Source organism: Cyclopterus lumpus, chromosome 15 (genome assembly GCF_009769545.1).
Source record: "Cyclopterus lumpus isolate fCycLum1 chromosome 15, fCycLum1.pri, whole genome shotgun sequence".
NCBI lineage: Eukaryota > Metazoa > Chordata > Actinopteri > Perciformes > Cyclopteridae > Cyclopterus > Cyclopterus lumpus.
The window spans coordinates 1,574,174-1,589,233 of record NC_046980.1 but is presented as its reverse complement, the minus strand read 5'-3'; the positions used below and the strand labels follow the sequence as shown (position 1 = coordinate 1,589,233).

The window sequence follows — 15,060 nt, the reverse complement described above, 5'->3', positions numbered from 1 at the left end:
CGTCCATCCCATAACAGGAGAACGTCTTCATTCACCACCGTCCATCCCATAACAGGAGAACGTCCATCCCATAACAGGAGAACGTCCATCCCATAACAGGAGAACGTCTTCATTCACCACCGTCCATCCCATAACAGGAGAACGTCCATCCCATAACAGGAGAACGTCTTCATTCACCACCGTCCATCCCATAACAGGAGAACGTCCATCCCATAACAGGAGAACGTCTTCATTCACCACCGTCCATCCCATAACAGGAGAACGTCCATCCCATAACAGGAGAACGTCTTCATTCACCACCGTCCATCCAATAACAGGAGAACGTCCATCCCATAACAGGAGAACGTCCATCCCATAACAGGAGAACGTTTCCATTCACCACCGTCCATCCCATAACAGGAGAACGTTTTCATTCACCACCGTCCATCCCATAATAGGAGAACGTCCATCCCATAACAGGAGAACGTCCATCCCATAACAGGAGAACGTTTCCATTCACCACCGTCCATCCCATAACAGGAGAACGTTTTCATTCACCACCGTCCATCCCATAATAGGAGAACGTCCATCCCATAACAGGAGAACGTCCATCCCATAACAGGAGAACGTCTTCATTCACCACAGTCCATCCCATAACAGGAGAACGTCCATCCCATAACAGGAGAACGTCCATCCCATGACAGGAGAACGTCTTCATTCACCACCGTCCATCCCATAACAGGAGAACGTCCATCCCATAACAGGAGAACGTCTTCATTCACCACCGTCCATCCCATAACAGGAGAACGTTTTCATTCACCACCGTCCATCCCATAACAGGAGAACGTCCATCCCATAACAGGAGAACGTTTCCATTCACCACCGTCCATCCCATAACAGGAGAACGTCCATCCCATAACAGGAGAACGTCCATCCCATGACAGGAGAACGTCTTCATTCACCACCGTCCATCCCATAACAGGAGAACGTCCATCCCATAACAGGAGAACGTCCATCCCATAACAGGAGAACGCCGGTCTCCATGGAGGTGGTCTCCAGCGCCTCACCTGCTCCATGGAGGTCTCGTGCAGCTCGTTCAGGTTCAAGGTGTAGATCCCCTCCTCGGCTCCGAATATCAAATACTGGTCTGAAACGCACAAAGCAGCAGCCGGCGTTAAGACACGCCCACTTCCTGCCGGAGGGGCGGCGGTCACCTGGCCTCCTATTGGTTACCTCTGGTGTCGGGGTTGATCCAGGAAGTGGCGCAGTGGATCTTCAGAGGGCAGCCGTTGAACACCTTGGAGAAGCACGCCCCCATCTGAGAACACAGGGGGGGGGGGGGGGGGGGGGGGGGGGGGGTCATTATGACGCTCCTCCTGAGAGGGTAAATGTTGTTGTTTGTAATAAAACAACAACAAATAACATCTGTTTACTGAAGGAGAGCAGAGAGACGGTTACTCACGTGGACTTTGGGTGTCGGAGGAAGGCCATTACTGATGGGCTTCTAGGACACACACACACACACACACACACACACACACACACACACACACACACACGTTTGTAAAGTCAACTCATGGACCGTCTCATTCAGAACGAGGAGCCTCCTCGCGGTGGAGTCTCTTACCGGCACGTCCTTCTTGTCCTTCCTCGTGGGGACACTAGGGGGCAGCGTGGACTGCTTCTCTGCTGGACCCTCCACACCCGGGTTCAGCCCGTTGCCTGCAACAGCAGACACAACTCAATGTGAGGGAGGAGGAGGAGGGAGGGGGGAGGGAGGAGGGAGGGGGGAGGGGGGAGGAAGGGAGGGGGGAGGGAGGGAGGGAGGGAGGAGGGAGGGGGGAGGGAGGAGGAAGGGAGGGGGGAGGGAGGGAGGGAGGGAGGGGGGAGGAGGAGGGAGGGGGGAGGGAGGAGGGAGGGGGGAGGGAGGGAGGGAGGGAGGGGGGAGGAGGAGGGAGGGGGGAGGGAGGAGGGAGGGGGGAGGGGGGAGGAAGGGAGGGGGGAGGGAGGGAGGGAGGGAGGGGGGAGGAGGAGGGAGGGAGGGAGGGAGGGAGGAAGGGAGGGAGGGAGCGAGACAGAAGGATGGAGAGGGTGACGATGCAGCTGGAGTTGAACGTCACTGTGAGCCTCAGTGGTCTCAGTGGATCTTCAGGATCGGAGACACAAACAAACAACCAGAGGGAACCGGACGGCAGAACACAGAGGATCCAACATGAGGCGTTAGTGCACGAGACATCGATATCGATCAATATCGATCAACTGAGACTGATGAGTAGGGTTCTACACCAGCTATCGGTGCTGTGTTACCTCTCTCTCGCTGTCTCTTGGATAAAGTCCATGAACCCACTTTGTTCTAAAAAAAACACCTTGTTCTAAAAAAGAACCCACTGTTCTAAAAAAAAGAACCCACCTTGTTCTAAAAAAGAACCCACTGTTCTAAAAAAAGAACCCACTGTTCTAAAAAAAGAACCCACTGTTCTAAAAAAAACCCACCTTGTTCTTAAATAACCACCCTGTTTTAAAAAAAGAACCCACTTTGTTCTAAAAAAAAATACTAAAGTACTAAAAATACTAAAGCTGTTACATGTACATTTACAGTGTTTAGTGGGACTAAAGCTGTTACATGTACATTTACAGTGTTTAGTGGGACTAAAGCTGTTACATGTACATTTACAGTGTTTAGTGGGACTAAAGCTGTTACATTTACAGTGTTTAGTGGGACTAAAGCTGTTACATTTACAGTGTTTAGTGGGACTAAAGCTGTTACATGTACATTTACAGTGTTTAGTGGGACTAAAGCTGTTACATGTACATTTACAGTGTTTAGTGGGACTAAAGCTCCGCATGTGAACCACGTTGGTTTGTTTCTGTTCAGCTTCCATCTCTCTGTGAACTGGAGCCTTAATGGTTATACTGGTTTCTTTTAGGAACACTTGACCCACAAAAGGATCATTTACATTTATCAGTTACCTCGAATATTTGAAGAAAACGTTGTTTTCAGACAAAGAATCACAAAAAAGTGTTTTAAATAGTGATGTTTTTGTAGTTTGGATTATTTCGTGAAACTTGATTTACATGTTCAGGTTTTTGATTATAAAAAAAGGCTTCAAGGAAACAGAAGTTACTGATATACAAATGATCCTTTAGAGTATTTAAGTATTCCTTTAAAATTGGATACACATTTATACATTTGAATTAAATAATGAGAAACTGAACAGAAAGGATGTTTGGGGGGGGTGATTGGATTAAAGAAACACAAATAAATGACACACTGATATTGAGCAGGAGCTGATGGACTACAAACAGGAGCTTCAGAGGTATTAATGGACTCATGGAACAGAGACGAGGAGGAGCGACCACTCCAAGGGACGGCGGGGACACTACCGGTCTACCAAGTGGCTGCTCTTACTCTCTTCCTTCTCCTCCTCCTCTTTATCCTGCTCCTCTTTCCCCTCCTTCAGCACCTCCCACGCCTCCTCCAGCTCCTCCTCAGTGTGAGGCGTGTGGAGCCACTCCCAGAAATGCCTAAAGCTCCCATCATCCTCCGGGGCTGCCGCGCTCTCCACGGCCGCCGCCGCCTCTGTGCGCTTCGGGCTCTCGTTACCTAGGCTGCTGCGGCGGTGGGGCGGCAGCTTGGGGGGCGGCGGCCGCGGCGGCACGTTGGAGGCGGCCCTGGCGGGGCTCGCCGTCTCCGGGGCCGGGCAGCGCTTGATGGTCCCGCCCCCGCCGCCGTCGTCCTCGCTGTGCGATTGGCTGTCGTCGTGTTTCTGCTGGGACGAGCTGATCGCCCGGGGCTGAAGATAAAAAAAGAAGAAGAAACAGAATTCCCCCATAATGCAACATTTTCCTCACATTTACAGATACACTTGACTCTTTATTTATTAAATAAACGTGTTCGTACCTTGGGAGGAAGAGGAGGCGGGACCTTCGGCCTCATGATGGTGCTCGATTTGCTGGAGAGAGAGAAAACAGCATAAAAAAACACACAATAAAATAGAATAAAAACAGTTTTCAACACGTCTCTACTGAGGCTTTTGGTTTAACTCGCCATTCAAAGCAAAATGTCATTTTCATAATAAAAAGGACAGTTTCATAAGATCACACGTTTAAGTGATAATATTATTCCACTTTCTTTAAACTTTGTTTTCTGTGCCTCCAGATGTTAAAAGAAGCCCCGAAATGACAAATTCAACCAGAGCCCGACTATTTGACAGCGACACGCGAGAGATGGTTAAAAACTACCGATGGAGAGAAAAGTCTCTGAGAACAGAAGCGCTGAGGACAGTACTACAAATACTACAATACTTTACCAGTACTTCAAACGCTTCGAGATAGATCGCTACTTCTTTTGCTACAGCAGCATTTATACATCAAGGTAAGCAATGAAATGTTTTTAAAAAAGCACAATATATACAAAAAAATAGAAAAAAAAATAAGACAAATTGAATTATTTTGTATTCGTCAACCAGAATAACTCTCGACAGCAGACCAGCGCTTACATTCACAGAGACTTTAGGATGTTTTGCCTCAAGAGACGGACGATTTATTGTTAATGACTGACGGACAGAGAACCAATCAGAGCACGCAGACGGGAGCCAATCACAGCGAGCACACACAGATGGGAGCCAATCACAGCGAGCACACACAGACGGGAGCCAATCACAGCGAGCACAAACAGACGGGAGCCAATCACAGCGAGCACACACAGACGGGAGCCAATCACAGCGAGCACAAACAGACGGGAGCCAATCACAGCGAGCACAAACAGACGGGAGCCAATCACAGCGAGCACAAACAGACAGGAGCCAATCACAGCGAGCACACACAGACGGGAGCCAATCACAGCGAGCACACACAGACGGGAGCCAATCACAGCGAGCACAAACAGACGGGAGCCAATCACAGCGAGCACAAACAGACGGGAGCCAATCACAGCGAGCACACACAGACGGGAGCCAATCACAGCGAGCACACACAGACGGGAGCCAATCACAGCGAGCACACACAGACGGGAGCCAATCACAGCGAGCACACACAGATGGGAGCCAATCACAGCGAGCACAAACAGACGGGAGCCAATCACAGCGAGCACACACACACACACAGAAATGAAAATGAGGCACAGAACTTCAAAGTGAATGTCTGCTCATTGGTTTATTCAGAGGTTACAGGGGGGAGGGGGGAAATAAGGGTGCTTAAGAAAACACCTATGGGTGCAGAAAGCCGTGCAACAAAGAAATGGAGAATGAGCAACATTATCTTGTTTAACATGTTTATAAGCGGCTCTTTCTCTGTGTGTGTGTGTGTGCGCGAGTGTTCAGCACTACTTTCTGCCTGCAGTGGAAAATAAGTCTGGTCCGCCGCAGACGTTTGCGCAATGAGGCTGGATGACGCACGCACGCGCACACACACACACACACACACACACACACACACACACACACACACACACACACACACACACACACACACACACACACACACACACACACACACACACACACACACACACACACACACACACACACACACACACACACACACACACACACACACACACACACACACACACACACACACACACACACACACACACACACACACACACACACACACACACACACACACACACACACACACACACACACACACACACACACACACACACACACACACACACACACACACACACACGGCGAGTGCAGAACAAGACAACAGCAGATGAGATGTCAAGGTCACGGGGGTCACTGGAACAGAGCTCACGTTTCATCCAGCAGGAACTAAAGATTCATATCATTTTAACACGTTTAATTTAAAGTAACGAGTTCAGCGGCTGAAGTTATTCTCTGAGTGTCGGTGGCAGCAGAAGAAGAAGTAGAAGAAGAAGAAGAAAGACAAGAAGAAACAGAAGAAGAAGAAGGACAAGCGGCTGCCGGCCTCCAGGTGAGTGTCGGGGGTTCGGTTAGTAGCGTTCACTTCACACAGATGTAGCGGCGCAGAAAACACACACAAACACACACAAACGCACACAAACGCACACAAACACGGGTGGCGTGATGGCGGGAGTGCTGCAGAGCAATGCGTCGATGAAACTGTTGGCGAAGACGGGAAGCCTTCCTCCTCGTCTCCCTCGCCCGTGTTGGGAGAAAAAATAAAATAATACAAAATAAAAACAGACGGGGGAGACGAGGGAGAAAAGGCTTCCGGCTCTACGACTGGGAGGGAACTTACTGAGTGTGAGTTTCATCATCATCATCTGCACCATCATCATCCTCATCATCCCCTAAGTGTGCCACATGGCCCCTGGGAGAGGAGGTGGAGATAGCAGGGGGGGGGGGGGGGGGGGGGGGGGTAAGAAAGGAGAAGGGAGGAGGAGGAGGAGGAGAATAGAAATAGAGGGGGGTTGAGGAAGGGAGGGATTAAGGGAGCAAGCAAAGAAGGTAAGGGATGACACAAGGAGGAGGATAGAAGAAGAAGGGACAGGGGAGGGAGATCTGAGTGAAGCTTCATCCACAAACTACCTCCGACCCTCGAACCCCAAAAGGACCGGACGGATCTAATCAATAATCAATAATCAACGCCTCTAACCAGTCAGGCTCCTCCCTGTTTTATAGGCTTCTCAACACTTCCTGCAGGTGCTTTCACAGTAAAAGTCTTTTAAAATGCTGCTCCGATAAATTAAGAGCTGCGTATTAAATAATAAATAACAGCGATCGTCATTTCGGCCTCAATCAACAAACGCAACACAAACGTTAAAGCACATCTTTTCTATTAATATCTCCGTACATGTATATTATATTTCATTCAGCTCTTTATTTAAAAACAGCCTCATATTTGTTTGGCGCAGCGACGTCTTCAGACTACGACTTATTATTTAAGAATCTAGAGGAATAACCTGGAAGAATGCAACATCTTTTATATATGGGTCATTTGTTAATGACCTGTAAACTAGTGGCCTGTAAACTAGTGACCTGTAAACTAGTGGCCTGTAAACTAGTGGCCTGTAAACTAGTGGCCTGTAAACTAGTGGCCTGTAAACTAGTGGCCTGTAAACTAGTGGCCTGTAAACTAGTGACCTGTAAACTAGTGACCTGTAAACTAGTGACCTGTAAACTAGTGGCCTGTAAAATAGTGACCTGTAAACTAGTGACCTGTAAACTAGTGACCTGTAAACTAGTGACCTGTAAACTAGTGACCTGTAAACTAGTGGCCTGTAAAATAGTGACCTGTAAACTAGTGACCTGTAAACTAGTGACCTGTAAACTAGTGACCTGTAAACTAGTGGCCTGTAAAATAGTGACCTGTAAACTAGTGACCTGTAAACTAGTGACCTGTAAACTAGTGGCAACGACGATAAAACTACTCTGCCGTCACATCTGTGCATCGAACGAGACAAAAAAAACTAAAGAAACTTCATTTTGAATTTGTTGTCAAATAGCCGAACAGAATATGATGCGTTCAAAATCAACAGGATCGAGATCATACACACGTAAACATTGATTTTAGCTGCAGCTTTGGCATGAAGACTGTGTGTGTGTGTGTGTGTTAAGCCGTGCTCTGCAGGAAGCTCCTATGAAGCAGTCTTTTCCTCCCGATGACATCAAAGCGTGAAGCAAGCCGCAGAGAAAAAAAAACAGAAGAATCCAAAAAGCAGAGAGCGGTGACGGCCTGCTTGTTACAGCGTTAGCGGCGTGTGATTGGCTCGGTTAGTCGTTGCCGTGTACAACGATTGGCGGGTGGGTGGGCGGGGTTAGAACACCGGCCAATCAGGAGGCCTTTTGGTGAATGGGGATATTTGAGCGGCCGTCTTGACTTACCTCTGCTTAAGCTCCTCCTCCACCGATTTGAGAAGACTCCTGAAAAGAAAACATATTATATGTAATAATTATGATGATAATGATAATAATAATAATAATAATAAATAATAATAATAATCCATCACCGTCCAATAAAATAGTTTCAACCGCCATTATATTTTACTAGATGACATCGTAACATTCTGCCCAGTACGTTATGTTCACTGAGCGGAGCCTGAACACATCACCATGTAACTGAAGTGAACCTCCGCTGGTTCTCCGTTAGCGGGGATGCTAACGTTACTAGCTAACATTACTAGCTAACGTTACTAGCTCTCCTCCTGTTGGTCTGGGAGAAAACTAAAACAGTGGAGAGATAATTAGGACTTCTTGAAAAAAAGAATACAGACAAACAGACAGGAAGTGACTCACTTGCTTCCTCCAAGTAGACTTGGAGAATCGTGTCCGTACTCCAAGTGCAAGTCCTACGAGACAAACAAACGGCATTACTACTGTGACACACAACTCTCTCATTGGAGGTGCTACTGTATGCGATCTCTCCAGGGACATTAAAATGCTGCAGTTAAACAACTGAAACCCTGTTAAATAAATCAAATGGCTGCAAAAATACAATCAGTAAAGCTCGCCTTAAGGTCAAAGGTCATTTCACAACCACACACAGATGAGCACCGCGTGTTTGTGTCCATGTGAACAGATCTGACTTCACATTGTGGCCTAAAGATATTTAATATAATAAGATGTCCCTCTTTGTCTTCATAATGCTGACGAAGCAGATGCATCACCAGGAGAAGAGGTAAAGGTGAGCAGGTGGAGACACCTGCTTGGTGTTATAACATGCGTTTAGTTGGAATAACACAGAAGTTGGTGTTAAACCAGTTTTCTTTGCAACCTTTTCGTCTATTTCAAAGAGGTGAAACTAAAACATTTTTCAAGCTGAGGTTTGATACAGCGGTCTCTTCGGGCATTGGCGGGTCGATGTATTTTCATTGTGCTTTTGTATGATTGTTATTGATTGTTAGCTAGTTAGTACATGTGACTACACTCCACTCGTATGGGTAAATACCGTAACGCATGTAGCTCCACAACCTAGTGGGGTCGGGCTGTACTAGATAGTTTGAGGCTTCGTTCATAGTGTTGACGTCCAAATTCTCAATCACCATTCGAATGCTGCAGATCATTATGCTCTAGCATGTATATTTTGTGTGATCAGGCTACATTAATATTAATATTCTACTTGTAGAACTAGATTCCTGTGGCCGCTGCGTAGGTTTGTTTCCAGCTCATTGGATCCAAACATCTCCGATAATTCACAACGTGGTTTTACCTAACGACACACATCACAGCGATCTAACGGCACCATTACATTTACAAAAACCCCAACCTAAAATATATTTTGTTCTACCATGACGACGTCATGAAATATGACGACCAACATTCAAAACTTCCTTTGCTACAGACCTATAATGTAACCTATAACCCTATAATGTAACCCTATAATGTAACCTATAACCCTATAATGTAACCCTATAATGTAACCTATAACCCTATAACGTAACCCTATAATGTAACCTATAACCCTATAATGTAACCCTATAACGTAACCCTATAATGTAACCTATAACCCTATAACGTAACCCTATAATGTAACCTATAACCCTATAATGTAACCCTATAACGTAACCCTATAATGTAACCTATAACCCTATAATGTAACCCTATAACGTAACCTATAACCCTATAATGTAACCCTATAATGTAACCTATAACCCTATAACATAACCTATAACCCTATAATGTAACCTATAACCCTATAACGTAACCCTATAATGTAACCTATAACCCTATAATGTAACCCTATAACGTAACCCTATAATGTAACCTATAACCCTATAATGTAACCCTATAACGTAACCTATAACCCTATAATGTAACCCTATAATGTAACCTATAACCCTATAACGTAACCTATAACCCTATAATGTAACCCTATAATGTAACCTATAACCCTATAATGTAACCTATAACCCTATAATGTAACCTATAACCCTATAATGTAACCCTATAATGTAACCTATAACCCTATAATGTAACCTATAACGTAACCTATAACCCTATAACGTAACCTATAACCCTATAATGTAACCTATAACGTAACCTATAACCCTATAACGTAACCTATAACCCATATAATGTAACCTATAACCCTATAATGTAACATATAACCCTATAATGTAACATATAACCCTATAATGTAACATATAACCCTATAATGTAACATATAACCCTATAATGGAACCTATAACCCTATAATGTAACATATAACCCTATAATGGAACCTATAACCCTATAATGTAACATATAACCCTATAATGTAACCTATAACCCTATAATGTAACATATAACCCTATAATGTATAACCCTATAATGGAACCTATAACCCTATAATGTAACCTATAACCCTATAATGTAACATATAACCCTATAATGGAACCTATAACCCTATAATGTAACATATAACCCTATAATGGAACCTATAACCCTATAATGTAACATATAACCCTATAATGGAACCTATAACCCTATAATGTAACATATAACCCTATAATGGAACCTATAACCCTATAATGTAACATATAACCCTATAATGGAACCTATAACCCTATAATGTAACATATAACCCTATAATGTATAACCCTATAATGGAACCTATAACCCTATAATGTAACATATAACCCTATAATGTATAACCCTATAATGGAACCTATAACCCTATAATGTAACATATAACCCTATAATGTAACATATAACCCTATAATGTAACATATAACCCTATAATGTAACATATAACCCTATAATGGAACCTATAACCCTATAATGTATAACCCTATAATGGAACCTATAACCCTATAATGTAACATATAACCCTATAATGTAACATATAACCCTATAATGTAACATATAACCCTATAATGGAACCTATAACCCTATAATGTAACATATAACCCTATAATGGAACCTATAACCCTATAATGTAACATATAACCCTATAATGTAACATATAACCCTATAATGGAACCTATAACCCTATAATGGAACCTATAACCCTATAATGTAACATATAACCCTATAATGTAACCCTATAATGTAACATATAACCCTATAATGTATAACCCTATAATGTAACATATAACCCTATAATGTAACATATAACCCTATAATGGAACCTATAACCCTATAATGTAACATATAACCCTATAATGTAACATATAACCCTATAATGTAACATATAACCCTATAATGTAACCCTATAATGTAACATATAACCCTATAATGGAACCTATAACCCTATAATGTAACATATAACCCTATAATGTAACATATAACCCTATAATGTAACATATAACCCTATAATGTAACCCTATAATGTAACATATAACCCTATAATCTAACCTAGTAACCCTATAATGGAACCTCGAAGCTCCGAGCAGATTTGGGTTGTTGTTTTTTGGAAAGGCAATAAAAAAGACGCCTTCAAGCGTTTCAAGTAGGCCAGCTTCATGCACAGCTCCTCAGCTGGAGGAGCCACCCGGAGCCCGACTGAGCCTCGTCTCCGTTGCTAAGATGTGACGGGACAATAGGTGTCGAGCGAGGCGTTAAAGCAGCGAATCGTCAATGTGAAGTCAGAAGGAGTGTCGTCTCTAAACCTGAAGAGACCTTCACGTGTTGCTGGGTACGATTGGGAGTCATTGCTCGTGTGGTTTGATGTTGCTGCAGCGACCAGATCGTAGGTAAGTTTACAGGAAGCCACAACGTGAACGCAGCATCGTGTCACACAAACACATTCGTAGAGATGAGGACGCAACAGGCATGCAGAGGGACAAACAAGACGGGCGTCACACGGGTGAACAAAAGGCCTCGCTCCGGTGGACGGGAGGACGTAAAGAGGTTAGAGAACGTAAGAGGCCGGAACGGCAGAGAGAAACATCAGTAAACAAGACAACAAAGGTTCAAAAGGCTGAGTGTGTATGTTCAGGTGTTCAAAGAGACGCTGCAGTAGCAATCTGTTGTTCTGTCTCACACAAATATATATTTTAAAAAGGACAGAATTTGGAGGATTTCCCGTTAAAAACAAGAGTAAATGTATAGTCATCTGCGCTCTGTGTGTTCGGGACGGTTCTGTCCGTCAAACTATATTAAAATGTAGCGATCTGAAGTTGCAAGAATGCATTAAAGAGCAACTTTGAGTCAATAAATCCTGCTCAAAAGATTCAGTTGGATTGTAATGTTTGTTTGTGTGAATGTGTGTTTTGTACCAATGTAACAACAACAACAACAAAAAGAAGAACAACAACAACATCATCACTAAGGACGAGTGTAACCATGACAACTACAACACCAATCAGCGAGGTTGGAAAGAGAAGAACCAAATGAGCAGAACAGATGGAACAAAACTGTGGAAATGAACAAAAACATTTTTTCTAAAATTCTAAAAATAAAAACACGTTGGACACGAAGCGACAGAAACAATCAGCAGTCTGGAAAATGAAAAGAAAAAATGACATAAATAAAAAGAGACGGCAAAGGCTCAGAAAGCGAAGGACTCGTCCTTCAGAAAACAGATTACGAATGAAAGAGAGTGAGACAGGAGGTATTGAAAAGAGATGACGACAGAAAATAAAAAAGGTGGACGGGGAGAGAGAGAGAGAGAGAGACAGATAGAAAGAGTACTACCAGATTAGATCTCGCGGTATGGTAGAGCTCCTCAACACAGTCCAGATAGGGCTCAGATTCACACTGGTCAGCAAGACAGAGCGAGAGAGACCTCAGTTAATACATCAACCTGGACTGATGAGGGGACGACAGGGGGGACACAAGGAGCCAGGCTAACAGTGGGGCTCGGGGTCCGAGAATCAGGAGGAGGAGGAGGAGGAGGAGGAGGAGGAGGAAGAGGGAGGTACGGGAAAGCTAATCCGAGGAGAAGAGGAGCAGATTGAAGGAGGGGGAGTTAAAAGAAAACTCAGAAAAACATTAATAAATGGGATTAATATATATTACTGGTGCTACGTGAAGCTTACACAATATAAAGGTTCATTTTGATATTTCTGTAGTCCAACAGGAAGTCAACGTCGCACTGGTTCCCTCCACAGGAAGAGGATTCATGACACTTTTTAAAGTGAAAAGTTAAAAGCTAACGTTATAGCCTGTAAAGGAGCTCCACTACGGTCACATGACTTCATGTCTAGAGGAACTCCACTACGGTCACATGACTTCATGTCTATAGAGGAACTCCATCACGGTCACATGACTTCATGTCTATAGAGGAACTCCATCACGGTCACATGACTTCATGTCTATAGAGGAACTCCATCACGGTCACATGACTGCATGTCTATAGAGGAACTCCATCACGGTCACATGACTTCATGTCTATAGAGGAACTCCATCACGGTCACATGACTTCATGTCTATAGAGGAACTCCATCACGGTCACATGACTTCATGTCTATAGAGGAACTCCATCACGGTCACATGACTTCATGTCTATAGAGGAACTCCATCACGGTCACATGACTTCATGTCTATAGAGGAACTCCATCACGGTCACATGACTTCATGTCTATAGAGGAACTCCACCACGGTCACATGACTTCATGTCTATAGAGGAACTCCATCACGGTCACATGACTTCATGTCTATAGAGGAACTCCATCACGGTCACATGACTTCATGTCTATAGAGGAACTCCACCACGGTCACATGACTTCATGTCTATAGAGGAACTCCACCACGGTCACATGACTTCATGTCTAGAGGAACTCCATCACGGTCACATGACTTCATGTCTATAGAGGAACTCCATCACGGTCACATGACTTCATGTCTATAGAGGAACTCCATCACGGTCACATGACTTCATGTCTATAGAGGAACTCCATCACGGTCACATGACTTCATGTCTATAGAGGAACTCCATCACGGTCACATGACTTCATGTTAGTCTATAGAGGAACTCCATCACGGTCACATGACTTCATGTCTATAGAGGAACTCCACCACGGTCACATGACTTCATGTCTATAGAGGAACTCCATCACGGTCACATGACTTCATGTCTATAGAGGAACTCCATCACGGTCACATGACTTCATGTTAGTCTATAGAGGAACTCCATCACGGTCACATGACTTCATGTCTATAGAGGAACTCCATCACGGTCACATGACTTCATGTTAGTCTATAGAGGAACTCCACCACGGTCACATGACTTCATGTTAGTCTATAGAGGAACTCCATCACGGTCACATGACTTCATGTTAGTCTATAGAGGAACTCCATCACGGTCACATGACTTCATGTTAGTCTATAGAGGAACTCCATCACGGTCACATGACTTCATGTTAGTCTATAGAGGAACTCCATCACGGTCACATGACTTCATGTTAGTCTATAGAGGAACTCCATCACGGTCACATGACTTCATGTTAGTCTATAGAGGAACTCCATCACGGTCACATGACTTCATGTTAGTCTATAGAGGAATCTAAACCGATGGATGAATTGATTTAGGATCAGGACTTCGAGGAATAAAAAAAGGAGTTCAAAGTGCAAAAGGAAGAGTGGGAGGGAGTGCAGGACTTTCACAAGACGCCATGATTGTGTATGAACTCTGCACCATCACATTTCCCAACAAGCAAAAAAATAAAAAGTTCAGTAGTTTTAAAAGCAATGAGCAAGAACAGAACCAGCTTTACTTTCTAGAAAATCAAACTTAACGAGCAGCTATGCCTCAAACAATACACCTTCTTTTTTTTCACCAAAAGCAAGGAAACATCTGCCCCTAACATTTCTATCTGTATCCATTTGAATCAGGAGACTTTAAGAACGATGAAGTCGATTGGTTGGTCAGTCGACGCCACCACCGAGCCGAAGACAGAAGGAAGACGGTTACTGCTTTAGGGGCCGTTCACATTTCACTTCTTTTTGCGCCCATTGTTGAAATGTTAAGATGCTAGGAAGGAGCACCCTGACACCACGCTCTGGTTGTATATAAGTCTCTGCTTCATGTGTTAAAGCTGCATTCTCTCTCCTGACTACCAGGGGGCGACTCCTCTGGTTGTATAGAAGTCTATGCTTCATGTGTTAAAGCTGCATTCTCTCTACTGACCACCAGGGGCGACTCCTCTGGTTGTATAGAAGTCTATGCTTTATGTGTTAAAGCTGCATTCTCTCTCCAGACCACCAGGGGCGACTCCTCTGGTTGTAT

At 44.2% G+C, this 15,060-nt stretch overlaps 1 protein-coding gene across 8 annotated transcripts in view; it reads right to left on the bottom strand.

Moving 5' to 3' along the window:
• Nucleotides 1–15,060, bottom strand: part of LOC117743752 (mitogen-activated protein kinase kinase kinase kinase 3-like) — a 39,128-nt gene that overhangs the window by 7,082 nt on the left and 16,986 nt on the right. For 2 of the 8 annotated variants that reach the window (XM_034551562.1, XM_034551564.1), the window contains exons 15-24: nucleotides 12,528–12,590; nucleotides 8,208–8,260; nucleotides 7,797–7,835; nucleotides 6,211–6,282; nucleotides 3,881–3,932; nucleotides 3,584–3,773; nucleotides 1,607–1,701; nucleotides 1,442–1,483; nucleotides 1,213–1,297; nucleotides 1,047–1,126 (exon numbers count right to left, since the gene is read on the bottom strand). In XM_034551562.1, coding sequence (XP_034407453.1) covers nucleotides 1,047–1,126; nucleotides 1,213–1,297; nucleotides 1,442–1,483; nucleotides 1,607–1,701; nucleotides 3,584–3,773; nucleotides 3,881–3,932; nucleotides 6,211–6,282; nucleotides 7,797–7,835; nucleotides 8,208–8,260; nucleotides 12,528–12,590 — 771 coding nt within the window. Of the gene's footprint in view, nucleotides 1–1,046; nucleotides 1,127–1,212; nucleotides 1,298–1,441; nucleotides 1,484–1,606; nucleotides 1,702–3,388; nucleotides 3,774–3,880; nucleotides 3,933–6,210; nucleotides 6,283–7,796; nucleotides 7,836–8,207; nucleotides 8,261–12,527; nucleotides 12,591–15,060 lie in introns of all 8 variants that reach the window. The other 6 variants (XM_034551561.1, XM_034551563.1, XM_034551566.1 and 3 more) reach the window with 6 other exon arrangements.